The 19,947-nt window shown below is 51.9% G+C and overlaps 8 protein-coding genes across 8 annotated transcripts; 4 read left to right on the top strand and 4 right to left on the bottom strand.

Annotated features, from left to right (window-relative positions):
* Positions 1 to 213: 213 nt before the first annotated feature.
* Positions 214 to 1,580, top strand: J4E88_009201 (uncharacterized protein; the record flags this gene model as incomplete). Its single annotated transcript, XM_049402805.1, has 3 exons — positions 214 to 220; positions 308 to 1,550; positions 1,574 to 1,580. 3 exons carry the CDS (start codon positions 214 to 216, stop codon positions 1,578 to 1,580), a joined length of 1,257 nt encoding a protein of 418 aa, XP_049251293.1.
* Positions 1,581 to 6,307: 4,727 nt separating this feature from the next.
* J4E88_009200 (uncharacterized protein) lies at positions 6,308 to 8,017 on the bottom strand (the record flags this gene model as incomplete). Its single annotated transcript, XM_049402804.1, has 5 exons — positions 6,308 to 6,501; positions 6,559 to 6,700; positions 6,753 to 7,400; positions 7,447 to 7,548; positions 7,646 to 8,017. The coding sequence occupies 5 exons, from the start codon at positions 8,015 to 8,017 to the stop codon at positions 6,308 to 6,310; spliced, it is 1,458 nt and encodes a 485-aa protein (XP_049251292.1).
* Positions 8,018 to 8,526: 509 nt separating this feature from the next.
* On the top strand, positions 8,527 to 9,657 carry J4E88_009199 (uncharacterized protein; the record flags this gene model as incomplete). Its single annotated transcript, XM_049402803.1, has 2 exons — positions 8,527 to 8,589; positions 8,638 to 9,657. The coding sequence occupies 2 exons, from the start codon at positions 8,527 to 8,529 to the stop codon at positions 9,655 to 9,657; spliced, it is 1,083 nt and encodes a 360-aa protein (XP_049251291.1).
* A 210-nt stretch (positions 9,658 to 9,867) lies between these two features.
* J4E88_009198 (uncharacterized protein) lies at positions 9,868 to 11,571 on the bottom strand (the record flags this gene model as incomplete). The annotated part of the gene is made up of 1 exon (XM_049402802.1): positions 9,868 to 11,571. The coding sequence occupies one exon, from the start codon at positions 11,569 to 11,571 to the stop codon at positions 9,868 to 9,870; it is 1,704 nt and encodes a 567-aa protein (XP_049251290.1).
* Positions 11,572 to 13,255: 1,684 nt separating this feature from the next.
* Positions 13,256 to 14,260, bottom strand: J4E88_009197 (uncharacterized protein; the record flags this gene model as incomplete). Its single annotated transcript, XM_049402801.1, has 1 exon — positions 13,256 to 14,260. One exon carries the CDS (start codon positions 14,258 to 14,260, stop codon positions 13,256 to 13,258), a length of 1,005 nt encoding a protein of 334 aa, XP_049251289.1.
* A 256-nt stretch (positions 14,261 to 14,516) lies between these two features.
* On the bottom strand, positions 14,517 to 15,629 carry J4E88_009196 (uncharacterized protein; the record flags this gene model as incomplete). Its single annotated transcript, XM_049402800.1, has 3 exons — positions 14,517 to 15,404; positions 15,454 to 15,578; positions 15,623 to 15,629. 3 exons carry the CDS (start codon positions 15,627 to 15,629, stop codon positions 14,517 to 14,519), a joined length of 1,020 nt encoding a protein of 339 aa, XP_049251288.1.
* Positions 15,630 to 16,539: 910 nt separating this feature from the next.
* ARP2_1 (Arp2/3 complex subunit, actin nucleation center) lies at positions 16,540 to 17,346 on the top strand (the record flags this gene model as incomplete). The annotated part of the gene is made up of 1 exon (XM_049402799.1): positions 16,540 to 17,346. One exon carries the CDS (start codon positions 16,540 to 16,542, stop codon positions 17,344 to 17,346), a length of 807 nt encoding a protein of 268 aa, XP_049251287.1.
* An 820-nt stretch (positions 17,347 to 18,166) lies between these two features.
* J4E88_009194 (uncharacterized protein) lies at positions 18,167 to 19,816 on the top strand (the record flags this gene model as incomplete). Its single annotated transcript, XM_049402798.1, has 2 exons — positions 18,167 to 18,171; positions 18,301 to 19,816. 2 exons carry the CDS (start codon positions 18,167 to 18,169, stop codon positions 19,814 to 19,816), a joined length of 1,521 nt encoding a protein of 506 aa, XP_049251286.1.
* Between the last annotated feature and the right edge of the window lie 131 nt (positions 19,817 to 19,947).

The raw sequence follows: 19,947 nt of genomic DNA, 5'->3' as shown, positions 1-19,947 counted from the left end.
CATTACCTATTAGCAGCAGTCTGTGCAATGAGTCTATTAGCAAACCTGTTAGCAACTGCATTCGCGGGTCTTTTTTTCAGCGCAACACTGTCACTCCCCCAGTCAGCACTATTTTCGCCACCTTTCGAGGCAAGATTTATACACATCAACGGCTCGTCAGGTCCACCAATTATAGAAAATCCGTTTTTGACCTCAGCTGGCTGGACGCCCGAGATGTCAGGTGCTTACCAGGGATCCACGGGGGAGAGCCACTTCTTGTTGGCAGAGTCTAACTTGACACGTCATACTCCCTTACCGGCCTGGACAGATAAGAAGGCTACCTACGCTTCGTTCAAAAATAGCGAAGCAGTCAGTCTGTCCGCAGAGAGCTATTATCAAGCTCGTACCAAATGTTTTGCTGCAGAACCAAGATGCAAACCTCTCATGTTCGACCAAGACTATCATATGCATCTATGGACCGATTCAATGGGCGACTGGAAACAAATTTTCAATGTCACAGTAACATCTGCAAGCGGAAGGCAAACCACATGCTATGGTACGGATGGCAACATGTTCGCCACATACTACGGATCAAGCAGTCGTTGGCATCCTCAGTATAATGGAACTATCTGTCGTGACGGCAAAGTCGGAGCAGAAATAGCGACAACCCTCCAGGCCGACCTTGACGCCACCGGAGAAGAAAAGGCAATATGCAGATCTGCAGTCGCAGTTGGATGGATTCGGGCTACGCATCATTACTGTGATGGACCACTTGGTGCGAACCAGTTTCCGCGAAGACAACTCATGACAGACCCGAACGTGGATCAGGAGACTGCTTATCCGGGTTTTTACTATCCAGGTTTTGAAGATGCTGCCAGCAACAACACTTTCCTCATGTTGTGTCAGCCAGAGATCCAAGTCGGCGAGGCTACCGTACTGGTCGACAAAACGGGCAATTTGAAAGAGCCAGCAAGAGATCTCGCACCCGATCAGGATCAAAGCTCTCAAGCACTTGACAAATACTTCTCGAACGACGGTGCCGAACTCATGTCACGATCGAGCTTATTCATCTTTCGAACTCTACAGCCTAGGTGGCACAACGACACCTTTGCCAGCGAGTTCATTCACTACTTCATGAATCGAGCTGAAGGATCGCTCAGGCTGACGGACCCAAACATGCCACTACCCACATTCGCAGACGTGGAGACGCCAATGAACCAAGCATACTCACGACTCTTTGCCATTTGGCTCGGTGTAAACAGGGAGCTTCTTTTCGTACCGGCAAACAACACAACAACGCCACAGGTCTCTGGCATCGTCATAACACCTGAAGAACGCCTGCTATTTGTCACTCCCCTATTCATCATCTCGGAATGTATCCTAAGCATCTACATCATCGTTTCTCTCATCGTCTACTTACGCCGTCCTGGTCGCTACCTCGCGCGCATGCCTACCAGTCTCGCTGCGATTATCGCGCTCTTTGCTTCAAGCGCTGCTGTCAAGGATCTACGCGGTACAGCTCACATGACGAACAAGGAGCGCGAGAAATACCTCAAAGAGTTGGGCTGCAGGTACGGGTACGGCAGCTATGTAGGCGGTGAGGATAGTGTTGTACATGTAGGTATTGAGAAGATGCCCTTTGTGCAGTACCTGAAGGAAGTCAGCTTTGTGGGAAGTATGGCTGGGAAAGGTGTGAAGAGAAGGGGGGATTCTGCGGTGTCGTCGACGGCAAATTCGAGTTATGTGAATGTTCCATTGGATGACTTGGATACAGATGGGAGCCGCAGAAGTGTTTCTCCTCTCTCCGACAGCAGAGTATAACTCTAAGGGTATAACTAGAAGTCGAAAGAGCCGTTGGGTTCTCTTAGGTTAGAATCTGCTTGTTACTGCTGCATTACAGCGAATATAAGGTGTTTGGGAAATACACACGCATTTAGATCATTGTATACTTAACCGCGTTTTGGTGCCCTGCTCTGCATCAACATTCCACCGTAAAAGAACCTGCTTGTTGTGTACTCTGATCAGGCACAGCTTCTCAGATCTAGCTGCTAAGCGTTAGTTAATAGAGACCATTGCCCTCGTGAAGTACTTGACAGTCGCCAAAGGTCCATTGAGTAGCTGTAGTGTACATGGCCGCCAATATACGGTGAGCTCTTTTGTAATGAGTATATGAGACCCAAATTTGCTCTATCTTGTACATACGACCATAGGATCATGAAAATTAGGCTTCCCGTCCGCTCAGCCATATACAAGCATGATACCGGCGGATTAGTAGTTAGGTGGGTGACCACTAGCGAATCCCCGCTGTTGTATGTTTTTAGGCTTCTTTTTGCCATTTTTTCGGTGGTGGAGACGAAGGTGGGCGGTGTGGGGCAAGGCCTCGGCTATCCGCATCGATCTGTTCAGTGCACCGGTGATCTTTTTTTGCATTGGAATATGCGGAGACCTTCAATATTGTGTAATGCGATAGCAGGCAATAGCGATGGAGCGGTTGCCGTAGCGAGGGCAGCTGAAGTTGGAGCGAAGGGAGCCTGTGAAGATCGCGGGCGTTTGGATACCGAGGATGATGATGCAGAACATTAAGGCGGAAACCAGAAAAAGATGTATATACGTATCCTCAGTCTCGACCGTGACCAGCGATATGATTTGGTATCTTTCTATGCCCCTAACCAGACGACGCCGCGTGAGAGAAGATTACGACGCTACAAGCCGCGAGAGCCATGCTTTCTAGCCATGTAAGCATCGCCACTTGATAGAACGCCATTGATACACCAGAAGTAATAACACCACCTATGCCATCGTATCGTAACCCAATATACACCCTATCCTGCCTCGCACAGCCGTATTCTTTAATCATCACCGCTCCTCTTCTTCGCAGCCTGCATCTTGCCGAGGATAGTCTTGCTCTTCGCCTTGCCTTCGACTTGCTCCGCTCTACTCAGACCGGCGTAGAACGTTCGCACCTTCTCGTGTGCAATGACCTTCCTAGGATCGAATCGCAGGATCTGTAGACCGGCCATGCTTGTCGCACGAGAGAGCGCAACGTACGCTTGACCCTTTTCGAAGACACGACCAAGATCGACGCGCACGCGCTCCAGCGTCTGACCTTGCGCTTTGTGGATAGACAGCGCCCAGGCGAGGATGAGTGGGATCTGAGAACGTGAGGCTTGTACTTCGCCGTTTGGTAGCTCGATCTTCCAATCTTCGCGCTTGCATAGCAGATCGCGCGTGGTGCCGTCTGCAATGGCGAATCGGACGACAGGGTATACCTGGTTGCTGTTTACACCGAGCGAACTCTTCATCATCTCAGTCTTGATGGCGGCCTCGGAGGGTCCACCTTCGAGGAAGGCCTCTTCATCCTCCTTATAGACGTTGAACATCTGCTCAGTCATGAATCCCGTAATCTTGCCCAACGAACCGTTCACTAGTGTGTCGTCCATGTTCTTGACCAACATGACCTGAGCGCCTTTCTTGAGGTGTATTTGCGCTGGTACCATGCAGCTCTGTAGTAGCCTGTCGCGCTGCTCCTTGTTCGTGATCGTACCTCCGTCGCGAGCTTCAAACAAGAAGACATTGCCGTGAAGTTGTTGCATACGCGTAGTGTTTGCCCGGTCGACCTCCTGGCGCGTGGGGAAAAGTTCTGTGGCTTCGACGCTTTCGTCTCCCTTTGGTAGTGGCCGTTCCAATTGCTTAAATTTCTGGATTGAGTCTTGAGTCAGGCGGCCCTCTCGCATCTCGTTGAGCATGTTCGCAAAAACGGGGTCTTTTTGACGGAAGACGTGGTGCAGGCCGATGGTGTGCTCGATGCTTGTAGTCCAGGTGCCTGCATCGAAAGCGAATTTGGCCTGCCGTCCAGACTCTGGTACTGGGGGTAATTGGAAGAAGTCGCCGGTGATGACAAGCTGAATACCGCCAAACGGCCTGCCGTTGTTGCGAATAGTCCGCGCAATGGACTCCAGTTTGTCGAATAAATCGCCGTCCACCATCGACACCTCATCCATGATCAGTACTTTGGTACGCATCCATCGCTGCTTGGCCTTCTGGTTCCGTCGAATCTTCTTGACGAGGTCCTCTACAGGCTCTTTGCCAAGTCCGATACCTGCGAAACTGTGTAAAGTAACACCGCCGATGTTGCATGCTGCCAGACCCGTTGACGCTGTCACTGCCACCCGGTCTGGCTCGCGAGCGTATTTCCGTCGTAGCGCAGCGATGATCTCACGAAGTAAGACTGATTTACCGGTACCTGTCGTTGTCAGCAAAAGCTCGTATGAATATGTCAGTCCACATACCAGCAGAACCAGTGAAGAAGACGCTCTTCTTGTACTCTGTCACCAGGTTCAGAACGTTTTGTTGCTCTTCACTGAGGAAGATCTTGTGGATGGTGTTCTTCTTTTTCTTCTTAATGGCCTCCTTCATGTCCTCATCGGTGCCAAGGTTCGCCTTTGCTTGAGCCTTATTGGTTTCCCTAAAAGTCTTCTGCTGCTGCTTCAGTGCGCTCTGCGTCGTGTTCCAAGGAAATTGCGATTTCGACTCCTTCACTGGTGTTGACACTGCCTTGTCGGCCTCCTTGACCACTCTTTTCCTTGGTGGCGCAATCTCCTCCTCGTCTTCTTCTTGTATCGATTGCTGCTTCTGGGCCTGTGTCCACGGTAGAGTACGACGCTTTGTCTTCGGCGGCTCGGGCTTTTGCGGTGTCTTGTAGTGTGATAAAGGCGAGGAAGACCACGGTATTGGCTGGCTACTAGGCTGCTCAGGCTTGATATCCGCAGTATGCGCTCTCGAGTTGTACCCCGAATCGGCTGAGCCTCCCGAACCAACGCGAGGTAACGTAGGATATGTGACAGTGCCCTTTGTCGCTGGGTCTTCAACATCGAGATCTATGTCGCTATCGAAGTCGTCTTCATCAAACAAAGCCTGGGCGAGGACGCCGGGGTTGTTGCGCGAAGATGTGTGGAATGCAGCCGGCAGATCGTTCTCCTTCTCGTCAATTTCAGCAATGTTGAGTGAGGGGTAGTCAAAGTCATCCTCTTGCGAGTTCAGCGACTTGACCAGTCCATTCGACGTCCGCTTGGTCCCTTGTGTAGTTGCTCCAATGGCCGCTTTCATCTCGTTTCCTACAGGACGCGTCGACGATGTCTTTGACCCGGTGCGATTGAAGGCGTTCCCGAGCGAAGCCTGCTTGTAGGCGTTGTTTGGGGGTGATGTAGACGCGATGGCATTGTGGTTCTGGACCGCTGACTTGAACATGGTAGTCGTCGTGTGCGGGCGAGTGAAGAGATAGCCGAAGTAGTGGCGGGGTGGTGTTGTGGGCGAAGCGGTCGGCGGCTGCAGGTGTGATGTCGAGAAACGCGTACGCGGAAGGTGCGTGAGGGACCGTGTTGGAGGCGAATGCGTCCGAGCGGGATGTGGGATGCAAAAGAGCGGCGACCGTTTCGGATTGTACGGTTTAAGCGACGCACCTCTCTTCCCGAGGATGGCAAGCATACAGCAAACAAAGAGAGCGCCGACAAAAGAAAGGATTACCGAGATGATGTCGAGTGTGTGCATGCCATCCGGCGCGGTGGGGTGTGAATGTTAGCATCAATTAGCGGACGGGCCCACAAAACGCGACACGACGTCTCAATGCGGATGCGCTAGGACAGTACGTCACGTGCCGTCATCACAACGGTGTTTCTGCGGTGTATCTGAAAGCTTGATGGAACATGCAGGATCCCAGGCACCTTGACGCAGGTACAGAATTTGGCTGCCTCTAGGCGGCTCTATGACGTACTGTTGCAGACCTCACTTTGGCGAGAATACGTGTTGTGTGCTTGTGGCTTCAGTGCCTCGTACCATTCTATTACGCCTCCGTCACCATCAGTACTACCATCTAGTCCACAGTATAGTATACTATCCAAAGTCATACCGCGACGACCAGCGCGCGCCACAAGAAATCCACTTCCGGTATCATAAGAACTCGCTTTGGTATCAAGAAGAGAATTCGCTGGTATCAAGGAGAAGATTCAACGTCATAATAGATAGTGAAGGGGTAATCAGAGCCGAGGCCTGAAGCAACAGAAAACTAACACGAGATAGGAGATTCATTTTGAACCAAACGACCGTGAACCAGATCCCACAAGAAATGTACCAGCCATGCCATAAGACAACAACGCTTGCACCATTTTGGACAACGGAATTAATAACGACTCCCTAAGAACATAAAACCGAGTAGCTGATGAAATATGACCAGAAATCGGAGCTATCCAAAACAGCGCCCCCGTAAGCAAACAGGCGTGTTGGGACAACAGAGGGCACAGCGCTGAAGAGACAAATCTAACAAACGAGGTGCTTAGCCCTGGTATCCTCCAAAGCCATTCTGGTTGAAGGCTGCCTGAGGAGATTGGCCCCATTGAGGTTGTTGGGGAGCGCCACGGCCGTAGCCGCCAGCGCTGCCTGGCTGCTGCATCTGTTGCTGGTAAGGCATGCCAGGGTTGCCAAAGGCTTGCTGCTGCTGCGCGAAGGGTTGTCCGCCGGGGCTGGGTCCTGCCCGCGCATTAGATTGCTTGTTTCGATACTGCAGCTTCCTCCGGTGCCGCTCACCTGAGGGTGACATGGGACCACCTTGTGGCCCACCACCATACTGAGGAAAGTACGCGCTTGGCGTCTGAGGATAAGCTGAGTTGGGCCCGCCCGCAGGCGAGTATCCCTCAAATTGGCCAGTCGGAGGACGGTCTTTGCCCCACTAGATTAAAAATGTGAGCTAAGAAATAACAAAAGAGAACGAATCAACCTACGCTGCACTTCAGAGGACGGCCATTGACATTGTAGCCGTTGAGCTGGCAGATAGCCATGGCCGCATTCTCGTGAGTGTCCATCTTAATGAAGGCAAATCCGCGGTCAGACTGGAAGCGGGTTTCGGTGACATAACCAAAGTTCTGGAAAAGCGGCACAAGGTCAGATTGAGAAGTGTAAGGAGTGAGGTTCCCGACGTAGCACGTGGTCTGCCACTGAGGAGTCTGAGCAACGACCATGTCGTAGCTCTGCACGCCATGGGTGGGGAAATGGTGGTGTCCGAAGGGAGTGGTCGGCGTCATACCCATGGAGGCCATGGCCTGCTGCTGGGAAATGGAAGGCTGTCCTTTCTGATTGGCCCAGTTGCAGCGGATGGCGCGAGAGCCAAGCCACTCTCCGTCCATAGAGCTGAGAGCGCGATCAGCATCGGCGCGATCCCTAAACGCGACGAATCCGTAACCACGCGACCTGCCCGTCTTCATGTCCCACATAACGCGAGCCTCGGAAACGGGACCAAAGGTGGAGAAAGCTTGGAGGAGAACCTCGTCATTGACTTCGTTGGAAAGGTCACCGACGAAGATGTGGAAATGGTTAGATGTGTCTTCCTTGGCTGTGTTGTTAGATTGGTAGGCCCAGTTAACACGGATTTCCTGCATCTGTTAGAACCGCCCACACGTAATTGGCGAGCGCGCTTACGTTGTTGTGGATGCGGCGGCCGTTGAGGGTGGCCATACCACGCTCGGCGGCGCCAGGGTCATCATACTCGACGAAACCGTAGTTGAAGCCCTTGGAGTTGAACTGTTAGCGGTCAGCGGCACATGAATGTTGCAACACTTGCAAGATAAGCCCGGCCAGCTGTCAAGAGTTATGCAGCAGGTGCGGAGTGTTATCTTACAGAAGGAGAACTTGCAGTCTTGTCTGGAATAATCTTGACGCTCTGGACATGGCCAGTCGTCTCGAAGATCTGACGCAACACGTCCTCGGTGACTCGCGGGTCCAGTCCACCAACATATAGCGCCCGCTTGTTGGGCTCGGGGGCGGCGCGACGGGGGACGTAGCCAGGCTGGCCGCTGGTCGGGCTCATGGGGTTGCCCGACATGGGCGAGCTGATGGCGGTCGGGATGGGGTTGTTGTTCTGGGGGATAATGACGGGTGCAAGCGGCGGCGGCGGCATGTGCTGCTGCGGCTGGCCCTGGTTCTCGTAGCCGGGAGCGCCAGCGGAAGGGGGAGGAGGCAGCTGTGCCCCGGGGTTCTGCTGGTCGGCCATGGCTGCTGTCGTGGGGATGCGCACAAGAAACGAGTCGCAAGAGGCGCAATTGGCGGCGGCGGGTATCGAAGACGTCGGCGGTGATGCGACGGTCAGGGCGACGAGGCCACGGGGAGGTCGAGGCTGGCGGGCGGGGTGGTGGCAGCTGGGTAGGCGGCAAGGAAAGTCAGTATGGAAAGCGCGACTAAGGCTACCAATAGAGAGCGGACAGCACTAGGAAAGGCAAGGGAAAACAAGAGGAAGAGAGATAGGAGAGACGAGCGCTGCGCCGAGCTGTGACGGCAAAGCTATAATCTCCACTGTGGGGTGAAGAAGGAGAGGTGTGAGAGGTGAGCGGGCGAGTTCGAAGAATTAGCGCCGCAGGCCACAAGGCACCCGAAGGAGCGGGAGCTATGAACGTAGTACCGCACTGCCGCTAGCCCAGCCTGCTAGCGGACCCTCTTGAGGTCCCGCGCCGAACCCATCACTGACAAACGGCCGTACCTTTGCCTAGCACCTGCATGCCCACCATGGCCACCGCCGTAAATTCCACTCAGCACCTGGACATGCTCCAGAGCATGCTCAATGCTGTGGTATGTTGTGTCACGTGTCTGCTTCTGCGATCGCGCTAACATCTACAGTTCCTCCATTCTGGGCGCTTCCTCAAAGAGGAGCAGGCGGGCGGCGGCACCGGGCGCATGAGGCAGCAGCTGCAAAAGGTCGTGCCGTCTGCTACTGAGCGCTTTCACGACGCGCTCGACGAGCTCGAGAACGAGGTCCGCCTGGCGCAGACCGTCCTGCGCCGCGACATGGCGCTGCTGAAGCAGGACCGAAAGAAGAAGGAGGCCGCAGCGAAGCAGCACGAGGTTGAGAAGGCGCGACTGGCAGCGGAGGCGAAGAATGTCCCTGCGCCCGTCGAGGAAGAGCCTGTGAAGGTGGAAAAGGTTGCGACACCAGCAGCGCCCGAGCCAGCCGTGTCGCAACCAGAACAGGCGCCCGAGGCAGCGAGCGCAAAGGAGCCCGAGGCAGAAGAACCCCCGAAGAAAGAAGACGACGCGAAAGACGCGAAAGCACCACCACCGCCGCCCATCGAGACCGATGTCGAGCCCCCGAAAGACCCCCTTTTCGACGGCACGCCCACCACCGGCAACGCGCAAGAGTCCGAGTTCGACTTCGATGCCATGTTCGGCGACGCGATGGACACATCTGGCGACAACCCGCATCACGACATGATGGATACCTCGGGAGACATGGACTTCAACCTCGATGATGGCAACGACGGACCCTCGCTGCTACGCGGTCTCGAAGATTTCGCCAAGGACAGCGATGACGACGCGAACCAAGCCTCGGCCATGGACATTGACTTCACCATGGCCGACCTGCCAGGCCTAGATATGAATACCGACGCGACAGCGAATACGAGCGACAATGCGACAGCCGCGAAGCCAGCGGAACCAGAACCCGAGCCTGCAAAGGTCGAGGAATCCAAACCCGCCGAACAGCCGCCCGTCGAGGAGAAGAAGGAAGAGCCGATTACTACTACCAACGACGAGATGATGGACACCATGACTACGGACAACCTCGAAGATCTCTTCAATATGGAGGAATACGAGAATCCCGAGCAGTCGCAATTCGACGATGCCTTCTTCAATTTCGAGTAGTAATCGGTCTTGCATACATGGCGTTGGTTTACAGAATTGCAGCACTGGATAGCGCTTGCATGGCATTGCAGCACATGGGTTGGTTTACGGCATTGAGATTACGGCGTATTGGAAGCATTTTGATACCCCAGCATATACCAGGAGGTAATTGTAAGACAGTGAATTGAAGGTTGTATACCACGACCATTATGACGACACGCCCGGTCATTCTCATCTAACTACTAGCTTGTAATGGGATGCCTTTCCTGTTCCCCTATTCCCGGTGTAAGAGTGCTCTGGTTCGACAACGTCTCCATCGCTCTCGATAACTTTATAACTGTTCTCTACACTTGGGCCCGGGCCGCCAAGGGTCTCCGTCATATGGAGAAGCTTCTCGTTATAATATATGAGGTTATCCACGTGCCGCCGGAGCTCGGGCGTTGGTTCCATACCCGTATCGTACACATCCTCTTCCGAGTCTGATCCCGAGTCCGTGAGGTCTTCGTCTGCCTTACGTTTTCCAATCAAAATCTCAGACATCAAGCCCAAAGTCGTCCTGGTATTTCGAAATTGCTTCATGATGATGTCACCCTGCTCAGAAAGTATGCGCTGGCTTGGTAACGGGTCCTTCAAGTTTGGAGTAGGCTTCCGAAGCCTGTGAGCAAGCGAATCTTCACCGTTCTCGAACACACCATTTCGATTGGCCCAGTCGGTGAAGACCTTTAGTTGCTGTAAGACAGATCCAGGTGACGCATTCTTCTCCATGTACACCTTCTTCGCATCAAGTGTCGCACTCTGTAGCGTCGTGATATTCCCATCAGACCTTGTTTTGTTATGTAACATCATCCAAGCCGAGAACAAACCATCTGAGGCGGCTTTGAACTCCTCGTAGACCGTAACGTAGTCCCGAACGCAACTTTGAGCAAGCGTTTTGATTGAATCGTTTTCATCGGAGGTCTCGTTTTCATCGCTGTCCGGAAGCTTGTCAAGGTGTTCTTCATCTAAGCCTGGGTCTCCAAGTTCCATCGCTGCCATTGACTCCCAAAGACTCCAAAGAGACCGATTCCTCTCGGCAAGGACCTCCAGACTCGCTTCGAACTCTTTCATCAGTTTCTGATATTTCGAATTCGCCGTTTCCATATCGGAGTCATCTGAATCTGGAGCGTAGTCTCCTGATATGAACTTTTCCATTAACAATAGAGTATCTTCGATCTCGTAGAGTTTCCTGTTAAACTGGGAGTGTAATTCCGGGTCATTCTGAACCTGGCAGTCAAGAGAGGCGTTGTCATCTCTGATTAACTTGGTCTGTTCCGCCCATTCGGTCAAATCATCATACTTTTCCATGATGGCTTCGCGTGAGATATTCTCCTCGTTGTCTTTCTCAGCCTTTTTGATAGTACGAAGTAGTTGAGCGTAGGCGATAATGCAAAGCCGATAAATCGTCTTGATAGTGCGGCTCGTAGGATGCGGTTTGACCAATTGTTCCAGATTATCGATGAGTCCTTCTATTTGCTGGACCCTCTGGCTTACGAACGATCTTTGCTTTTCTCGAATAACCGATTCGAGACCGCATATATGGACCCTCAGATCATCAAGAGTGTGGATAATTGCACCCTGATTTTTCGCATCGACGAGGCAAAAGTCGTACTTCAGAGGCTCTTTTCTCTCCCCATGCAGTCCTGCGTGTTTTGCCCATCTTCGAAGAACGTAGCGTTGTGCCCTCATATTCTCAGTTGGCAGTGTTGCTCCCTCAATCACTTCATCAAAGTTCTTGAGATCGACTAAGATATCTTTGTAGTCAATCAAGCAATCTTTGGTAAAGTGTCTGGCCTTTTTCAACAACGAGGCTTGCTCTTTAGAAGCTGGTTCCATGTAGGACTTCGAAGAGATGGAATCGTCGGCATCATTCTGACCCGCGTTCTGTTCGTCTACCATGTCGTACAGATCGATGAGATTGATTTGCCGTGATATTGTGGTAGTGAATCGATAATTTAGGAGTCGCTGGAGTTTGTTTATGTTTGTATGTGTATGTCAGAAAGTGTGCCGCTCTGTGTCTCCTTAAATATTATGTGCTGACTCTTCAGAACGTATGACTAGTCTGTCGAGTCATCAGTCATGAATCAGAAGCGTGACTCCAATAGTATAGCACTACAGAATTATCTAGTATCGACCCGCCAACCTTGTCGTGTACGCCTTTCAAATCAATAAGTCGTCACATCTAACCCTAAATGAGTAACAAGGCTTGATCTCTCTCTCAGACTCATTAATGGGTGTTCAAATTGCCTGCAGCAGTCGTCCGTCGAATAAAAAATCCACCTTATAGATACACCATTATGTTCATCGCTAGTAATCCCCTTCTCGATCTATACCCTTCTTCGATGAGTATTCTTTCAAAGACCCCCTAATCTCGAAATATGAGAAATATAACCCATACAGTTCTCCCAAACCCTCCTCCATTAAGATACTCGAATTTGTATCACACTTGCGGGCTTCAGGAGGCACTTGGTCCGGCGGACCATTTCTGCGCGTCATCTATATCCCAAGAAGACTCTGGTTGTAGACAAGCTGTCGGCTCGCTTGTGCTTGTGTGAGCCTTATTTCCTGTGAATTTGGGTAGCTTAAAGAACCGTATTTTGTCGTAGGGACATGGGCCGATCCTGAGTCCGGTGCCAAGTCTAGTTCGAAGGCCAACAGTCCTCCTGGGGCGGCCTTTTCTTGCGCGATTGCGGCCATTGTTTTGAGCGCAGCTTCGATGTTATGGAGTGGCTTTAAGACATGATTTAAGACCTGCTTTCTCAGTCTGGGACTTGCGCAAGTGTTGTAGTCGAGAGAGACTTTCTCTTTCGAACACAATCCGGTTATCTCCGCCCATGTGATTAGATCCTTACACAGGCGTCCAGTAGCTTCGAGTGTCGGTCCGCTATCTATCGGCTTATCGAGGTCGTCGATATTGCTCCACAGCTTCCCGTAGGCGGCTAGGCAGCGCTTATACATCGTCATGGGAGTGAGGTTCGCATCGATCCAATCTTCAAGCTTCTTGTTGACCGCACCCAGCCGACCGAACATCTCGCTCGAACTCGGCTCGGGCCTGTTCTTCGGAATCATTGTCTTTGTCGTTGGAGATGTTAACTTAATATCCTCTCCAGCTTCGTATCGGTACTCACCGGTATCCTCATCTTTGTCATATGTATTGATTTGGTGTACTTGCTGAATGCATGCCGTAGTAGAAGGATCTCGGAATGAATGGTGAGAGCGGAAAGTCTATGCTGCTATTCATCTTCTGAAATACCTACAATGACTGTGCATGACCAAACTCTACGCAATCGTCATGAATCAAAAGCGTGACTCTAAGAGTACCATAGACTCATTCAGGAATGATCCAGAGATCTTGTCATCTCTGACCCCATCTCTGACCAACACGACTTGATCTCTCCGTCATACCCGTCGGCATAATACGATGTACTGCCAACAATCATATACCACATGTAGGCTCTATCGCTGTACATTTCCACCACTTCCGCTACAGATTATCCTCACATCAATCCTACACCCTCCCTTCATCACCGGATATGTCGCAGTATAACCCGCGTCCTCCGCACTAAAGCTGTTCGATCCGATCTTATCTCCTTACGAGATTTTCTGTCTCTCTAGTCAAAGACTCGTTGTATTGGCGGAGCATCGCCATTTGCTCTATCAGCCCTTTCGCACGTTCTGTAAGGCTAAGGGTCAAATTCGAATTGTTGTCTGCGTCTGCTGTCGTAAGATCGCCTCCCGAGACGTGCTTCTCCGGTAGTAACTCAGATATCGCCCCCAAGGCCGACTCGATGCACAAGACAATTTTGACGATTTGATCTCGGCTCTCGCTTTTGTCTGATTCGACGATTTTGGCCTCCAACGATTTTCTACCCCCGCGAAGAACTCCGGCTTCACGGCCCCATCTGATGAATTCGTTGCGCGGGCCTTCGATATGTCCAGATGGTAGCTTGTCACTCAGGCTCGAGCTGCCTTTGTCGATACGCTTAAAAGTTGTCGTGTATTCAGTTGCACAGCGTCGGAAAAGCGTCTTGAAACTGGGACTCGCCTCGCCTCTCCAGGTATTTGATTCGTCGTCTGGGTCTACGGATAGTTCTAGATAAACGATGATGTTTCTCAAATCATCGACATGTCGATCCAGTCTATCTCTGTCGTCTGAGTCAGGACTCATGAGTTTATGATGTTCCTCGGCCCAGGACATCTTCTTCTTGCTGACGTCGCCGTGCATGTAGCCTAGTATGTCGCCCATTTCTTTGAGGGAATCGGTAATCGATGATTTTGCAACGGAAGGAAGGTTGCGGAAGTCGTGCTTTGGCGTGCAATTCTTGTTTCCATTGTATTGATATAGTCCTGTGTCTCTTCCCCACACTTTCAAACAAATAGACTCCTCCAGAAGACGGCTGCGTCCCGGGTACCTGAGCCGGGGGCGCTCTTCTTTCTTATCGTATCTGTTCAAGATCGTAATGTATTTGGCCATGCGACGTTCGGTAAGGTTCCGGGCCCTCTTTGTGATGTCGTCAGCCTTCTCGCGATTTTTTAAAGCAGTGGACTCTTCGATGTCGAGTTGATTGTTCTGCGGCTCGTTCGTCATATCGTGCAGACAAATGTCGCTCGGTAGCTGAGCTTTGGTCGTTCTAAGTATGTCTTTCTGAGGTACTCGTGTGAGTGAAGAGTGATGCTGCGTTGCATGGTGTTAAAAGTCCGCACTGACTGTGCCGATGATATGACTGGCCTGCGCACTCAGAGCTATGAATCAAAAGGGTGACTCTAGAGTCTGAGCGGCCTGTGCCTATGTGTTGACACTAAAATACCCACTTTCGATTGACTGTATTATCAAGAGTCCAAGTCTACGACGAGCCACCGCTCAGCTTGATCTCTCCCTCAAACCCATTCACATGCATGAAGTTTGCCCGTAACGGAGTCACACTCGTGTATCCCTGCGCAACCGCCCATCCATCATTGCCCGGCTCGCTAGCCTCAACACTCTCATACACGTCCTTGAACGTCGGCGCCCACTTGAAGTGCTTGTGTGTATACCGCATATGCGCCTGGCCCGAAGGCGTCTCTCGTCCACTGTCCGTGCCAGAGGCTCCACCCTGTATCTCCGAGTTCGCTTTGAGCTCCTTCTTCCCGAACTTCTCTTCTTGCTTGCGGATTTGTCCCTCGATGTCTGATGGCGTGTCGTCTGCTTCGGAGGGTACTTCGACGACCTGGAAACAGCTTCCGCTCTTCCACGAGTTCTGCAGCATGTTTGTCCAGAGGATCTTGCGCTCTCCCACGTTCTCTACCAACGGTACGTTGACTGTGTAGAGGTGTGTGTTTGTGTCCCAGTTGTCCCACAGGTGTTGTATGAGTTTTGCGCTGAGCTCGCTGGCGTCGCTGATGATCTTAGCGTCGTGGTTGCGGTCGAAGAACGCGTACGAGAGGGCGATCGACTTCATGCCGCATACGGCCGCCTCCATCGCGCCGCCTATTGTGCCTGACGATAGAGAGAAGATGGCGGTGCTGTTGCGACCGTAGTTCGGGCCGCTGACTACGAGATCGATTGGGCCGCGGTCGGAGAAGTAGTGGTAGAGACCGATCTGTACGCAGGATGCGGGTGTGGAGTCGACGAGCACCCATTCTTCTTCATTAGAAGAGGGCGGTAGAGGCGAGTTATGGGTTGTGCCATGGTTCATAAGACGTCCTTCGGCGTTGGTTTGGAGGGGCGCAGGGCGGTAGTACGTCGGTTGTATCTGTGGCAGTGAGTATGGCGAGCGGCGTAGTAGAAGTGGTGTGTCATACCGATTTGCCCACAAGATGTGCCTTGCCTATCCATGACCGCTGGGTATGTGGGAGAACGACTGAAACGGTGTGTCCATGCTTCTGCAGTGTTGACACGAGCGAATGCACGTAGGGTGAGGACTGGTCTGATGGTGGGCCATCGTCGTTGGTGACCTAGATCGATCAGTACTTGCCATTGGCTTAGTAAGATACGACGGACTTACAAGAATATGCATGATTGCTTATGTGGACAGTGCAGCTGGTTCTGGCGATGCTGTGTTGTGGATTGGAGATGGAGATGCAGAGGGGCAGACAGTGACGTGCGCTACCAATAAGTCCGAAGCCCGTGGCATGCAGTCACCGCCTCATCCTTCGCGTCAACACCTCTGCGCTTTCATATTTGTTTTCGCATGGCCGTTTCTTCGACAGAACGGTCGCAAACGTCGTCCGCGAACGCTGCAGGGCAATGGCAAAGTCCGTCAAACTGGCAGTGGTACCTGCGCCATGGGTAGATCCGCTGATGCGCCCTGCATCGTGCCGACGATCAGAGCTTAGCTGCGAAGAAACTCGAACTTCGACGTCGCACCTGATAGCAGTGTAAACGCTTATGAACAAGACCGATGGTATGAATAGAAGTGCTTGCGACGCCGGACTTTGTCTCGCATCTCCATGGCAGATCTGAACACCCTCATTCGGGGGTTAACCATGGCCCCTCCCCCTTCCGACGTCCGCACGACAGCCGGCACTTCATCCACGACATTTTGAAACGGGAGTGCAGAGTCTACCGGCAGGTTTAGCTGTGTGTAGCTAAAACGACCAGAGCTTCGGGCGCGAAGGTGTAGAGCCGCAGGTCCCTGAAGCAGCTATTTTCGGTGTTCGTTTCTTCGGATCCCCGCCCGTGCCCGCATACCGTGAACACCATTTGTTTCAATCCTGAGACTGAACACTCAAGATGTTTATAAAGAGGCAGCGCAAGATGAGAAAGGTAATCAGTATACCCAGTCCATATTCACCCACCACTTCAACATCTTCGAGCTCCCTACCTTGAAGCTCTCTATCCCATCATCCACCGATCCATAATCATCTAAACACCAACACATTATCAAAATGGTCATCAACGTTCCCACCGCCTCCCTCGAGGGACAAGTCGCTCTCATCACCGGTGCCGGTCGCGGCATTGGAAGGGGTTGTGCTATCGAGCTCGGCAAGCGCGGCGCCTCCGTCATCGTTAACTACGTTTCATCCGAAGGCCCAGCGAACGAGGTCTGCGAAATCATCAAGGGCTTCAACAACGGTGCCAAAGCCGTAGCCATCAAGGCCGATGTCAGCAAAGTCAGTGAGATCAACAGACTATTCGAGGAGGCGAAGAAGGCATTCGGAAAGATCAACATCGTCATGAGCAACTCAGGAACCGAGAGCTGGGACGTAACAGAGGAGATCAGCGAGGAGAAGTACGACCACGTTTTCAACCTGAACACAAGAGCGCAATTCTTCGTTGGTCAGACCGCATACAAGCACATCGAGGACAACGGCCGCATCATCCTCATGAGCTCCATTGCTGCCGGTCTTCTCGGTGTCAAGGACCACGCCCTCTACAACGCCTCCAAGATGGCCGTCATCGGTTTCATCAAGGCCTTCGCAACCGACTTCGGAAAGCGCGGAATCACCGTCAACGGTGTCGCACCAGGAGGTATCAAGTCGGACATGTTCACACAGAACGCCTGGCATTACATCCCCGGCGGTTCGCCTGACTGGCCAGCGGAGAAGATCGAGACTCTCATGGCAAACCACTGCCCGCTTGGAAGGTGTGCCGTACCTGAGGATGTTGCGAGGGTCGTCGCTTTCCTCGCATCAGCTGACGGTGGCTGGGTCAACGGTCAAGTGCTGACCATCTCCGGTGGATCATCGCAGTAAGCCGAGACTGAGATAGTGATGATGAACGAATGACGGTCGCATTGTATGTATTCCAGCGCATTTGATAGAGAGCCCATTTCGAAGCCATCGCTCGAACAAAAGAATGAATCATAACAAGATTACTTGATGAGTTTCCCGCGTGTGCCAACTCTCAAACTGTGTGTCGTGATTAAGGTCTGTGGGCGCAACCTTGGAAGGCTCCACATACCCTGCCAAGACTTACGTCACCAAACGCGATTAGGCAACGCCATCACGTGGTTCGATCTGCCCGGGCACCTGAGCACTCATACAAGAAAAAACCTAAACAGGCCTGCGGACTACATCAAGACAAAGACCTGCAATGTGGATGGCCCAACGTCAACGTACGCTCTAGGGTGTTCAGGTTTTTCCTAGGTTAGCGTGCACGCATACCTACTTTACACACCCTGCGACCTGTATCAGGATGTACTTTGGTTGACTGCCGAGAATTAAGCGTCTGCCATGAACAGGATCTTGTCATTCGTAGGGGATTTCGACTTAGCCCAGCACGGTGGACCTTTCCTATAACCACGGTACTGCGGTGACACGCCGAACACCCCAGTAAACAACACCAAAGCTATCTCAATCATAACGTATACCAAAGTACACTCTTCATGAGTAGTCTGAGCTAGGACCAGGCTGCAGTCTGAGTTAATGGCGCACTCTATTCATTCCAGACGTTTCCCTCATCGCTTCCATAGGAACTTCAAACTACCAGCAAGAAGACGGCAGTTTGGCATCCGACCACACAACCAAAGTTCGAATACCATTGTGAGTCAGGCGAGCAGAATATTATGCGACAATGTTGTAAGAGATTTTTCCCTATAAATACTCTCTACTTCTACTTCATACCTATTCATCTCACAACTCACAAACCCCTCTCTCGGTCACCACCACTAAGCAAAACTGCCATAATACATCCGCAATCTCAAGCAGTCAAGAACAGAACCCCTGTTCTTTCATCATGTCGAACTCCAAGCTGTCTAAGTGTAGCCTGAGCGATTTTCCCGAAGAACTCCTTTGCGGAATTCTAGACGAAGTCGGCTCCGGCATCGATGAAGAATATGTCCCCGGCACCACACAGACTCTCCTCTCTCTATCCGCTACCAGCCGCCAGTTCAATCGACTCACAGAGTCTTACCTCTACAAGACCATCAAGACCGATCACTTTCGTTGCAGAAAGCTCGTTCAGCGTCTAGAGGACGACCCCACTCTAGTCACACACATCAAGCGACTCGTCTGGGACAAAAAGCCAAGCGAAACTCCAGGATGGTACAAGACGCTGTCGGGTCCGTTGACGACACCAAATCTCGCACGGGTATTCAACATATCCAATATCCCGTCGCACTGGAAGTCTAGCGACTGGAGGGATAAATGTTCCGCACTAGCTCTAGTCTTGGTGCTCACTCCACGGGTAGAAGCCCTGGAAATTATGGACACGGATTTTCGATTTCGCATGAGCGACGGCAGATACGGGCCATCTTTATGGTCCACGCTGAGGCGATACCCCGATCCCAGGCTTACCGAGCGCTTCGCCAACATACGTACGCTACGATTTGGCCATCAAGACATTGACTTGGAAGCCCTTTTGTATGCCCTTCGATTACCAGCTCTACGTACACTGAGCTTCAAAGGCGAGCTTGTGGACAAGGACAGATTCAATCACGGAGTTGTTCGACCGATAAATCCCTCCTTGGCACGATGCGCACAGCTGGCAAGGCTCCCGCCTCGAAGCTCACCTATCGAGTATCTCCACATCGAGAACAGCGCTATCCACTCAAAGCATGTCGCCATGATCCTCCGCTCTATCAGGAATCTCAAAGACTTCAGCTTGACGTTCGCCGGAACCAGAACCGAACCCTCAATAAGCAGAGCCATCTACGAACACAACGGATACGGAGTACCAGCGCTACACTATCCCACCCTGCACGGAGCTATCATGGAACATTCCACATCGTTGGAGAGCCTCACTCTACAGACCAACCTGTCGCATGAGCCCAACATATACAACACAGCTGCGGCAGGATGCCTACGATTGGAACAAGTCCGCAACCTCGAGTATCTTAGAACCGATATAGTAACCCTCTATCGCGACGAAACAACGAACCCGGACCGGCAACAGCACGAAATCTTCAACTCCCTTCCGCCTGATCTACGTCGGCTTGACCTCGATGTGTACGAACCAACTTGGCCGTACTTTAGGTGTCCGAAGGCTGCACTCATGAGTCTAGCTATGGACTGTGCGCAGAAGTATCCCCTACTCAAAGACGTACGTGTGTTGAGACACACCACACGCAAATCGAAATTGTGGGGGGCATTTTCGGAGGTTTTAAAAGAGGTTGAGAATGCTTTCGAAGCACAAGGGGTGACTATTCGGTTCTGCCCTCGCACCATGCGAGCCAGCAGTTCAGATGACATGTACACTCCGATGAAGAAGAGCAAGAGTGTCTAATCTAAAGTATTCATTGGGTATATAAAGACTCGCGTTCCACGCTCGTTGCTCGTTCGCAGCCTGTCTGCTTGGAGCAAGGCTTGCTGAATCATCTATGGACTAGTATACAAAAATGGAATCATTCCTCGTGT

The sequence above is a fragment of the Alternaria novae-zelandiae genome, assembly GCF_023758075.1.
Source record: "Alternaria novae-zelandiae strain BMP 2774 chromosome Unknown scaffold_23, whole genome shotgun sequence".
Taxonomy (NCBI): Eukaryota; Fungi; Ascomycota; class Dothideomycetes; order Pleosporales; family Pleosporaceae; genus Alternaria; species Alternaria novae-zelandiae.
This window is presented reverse-complemented; position numbering and strand designations above follow the sequence as displayed.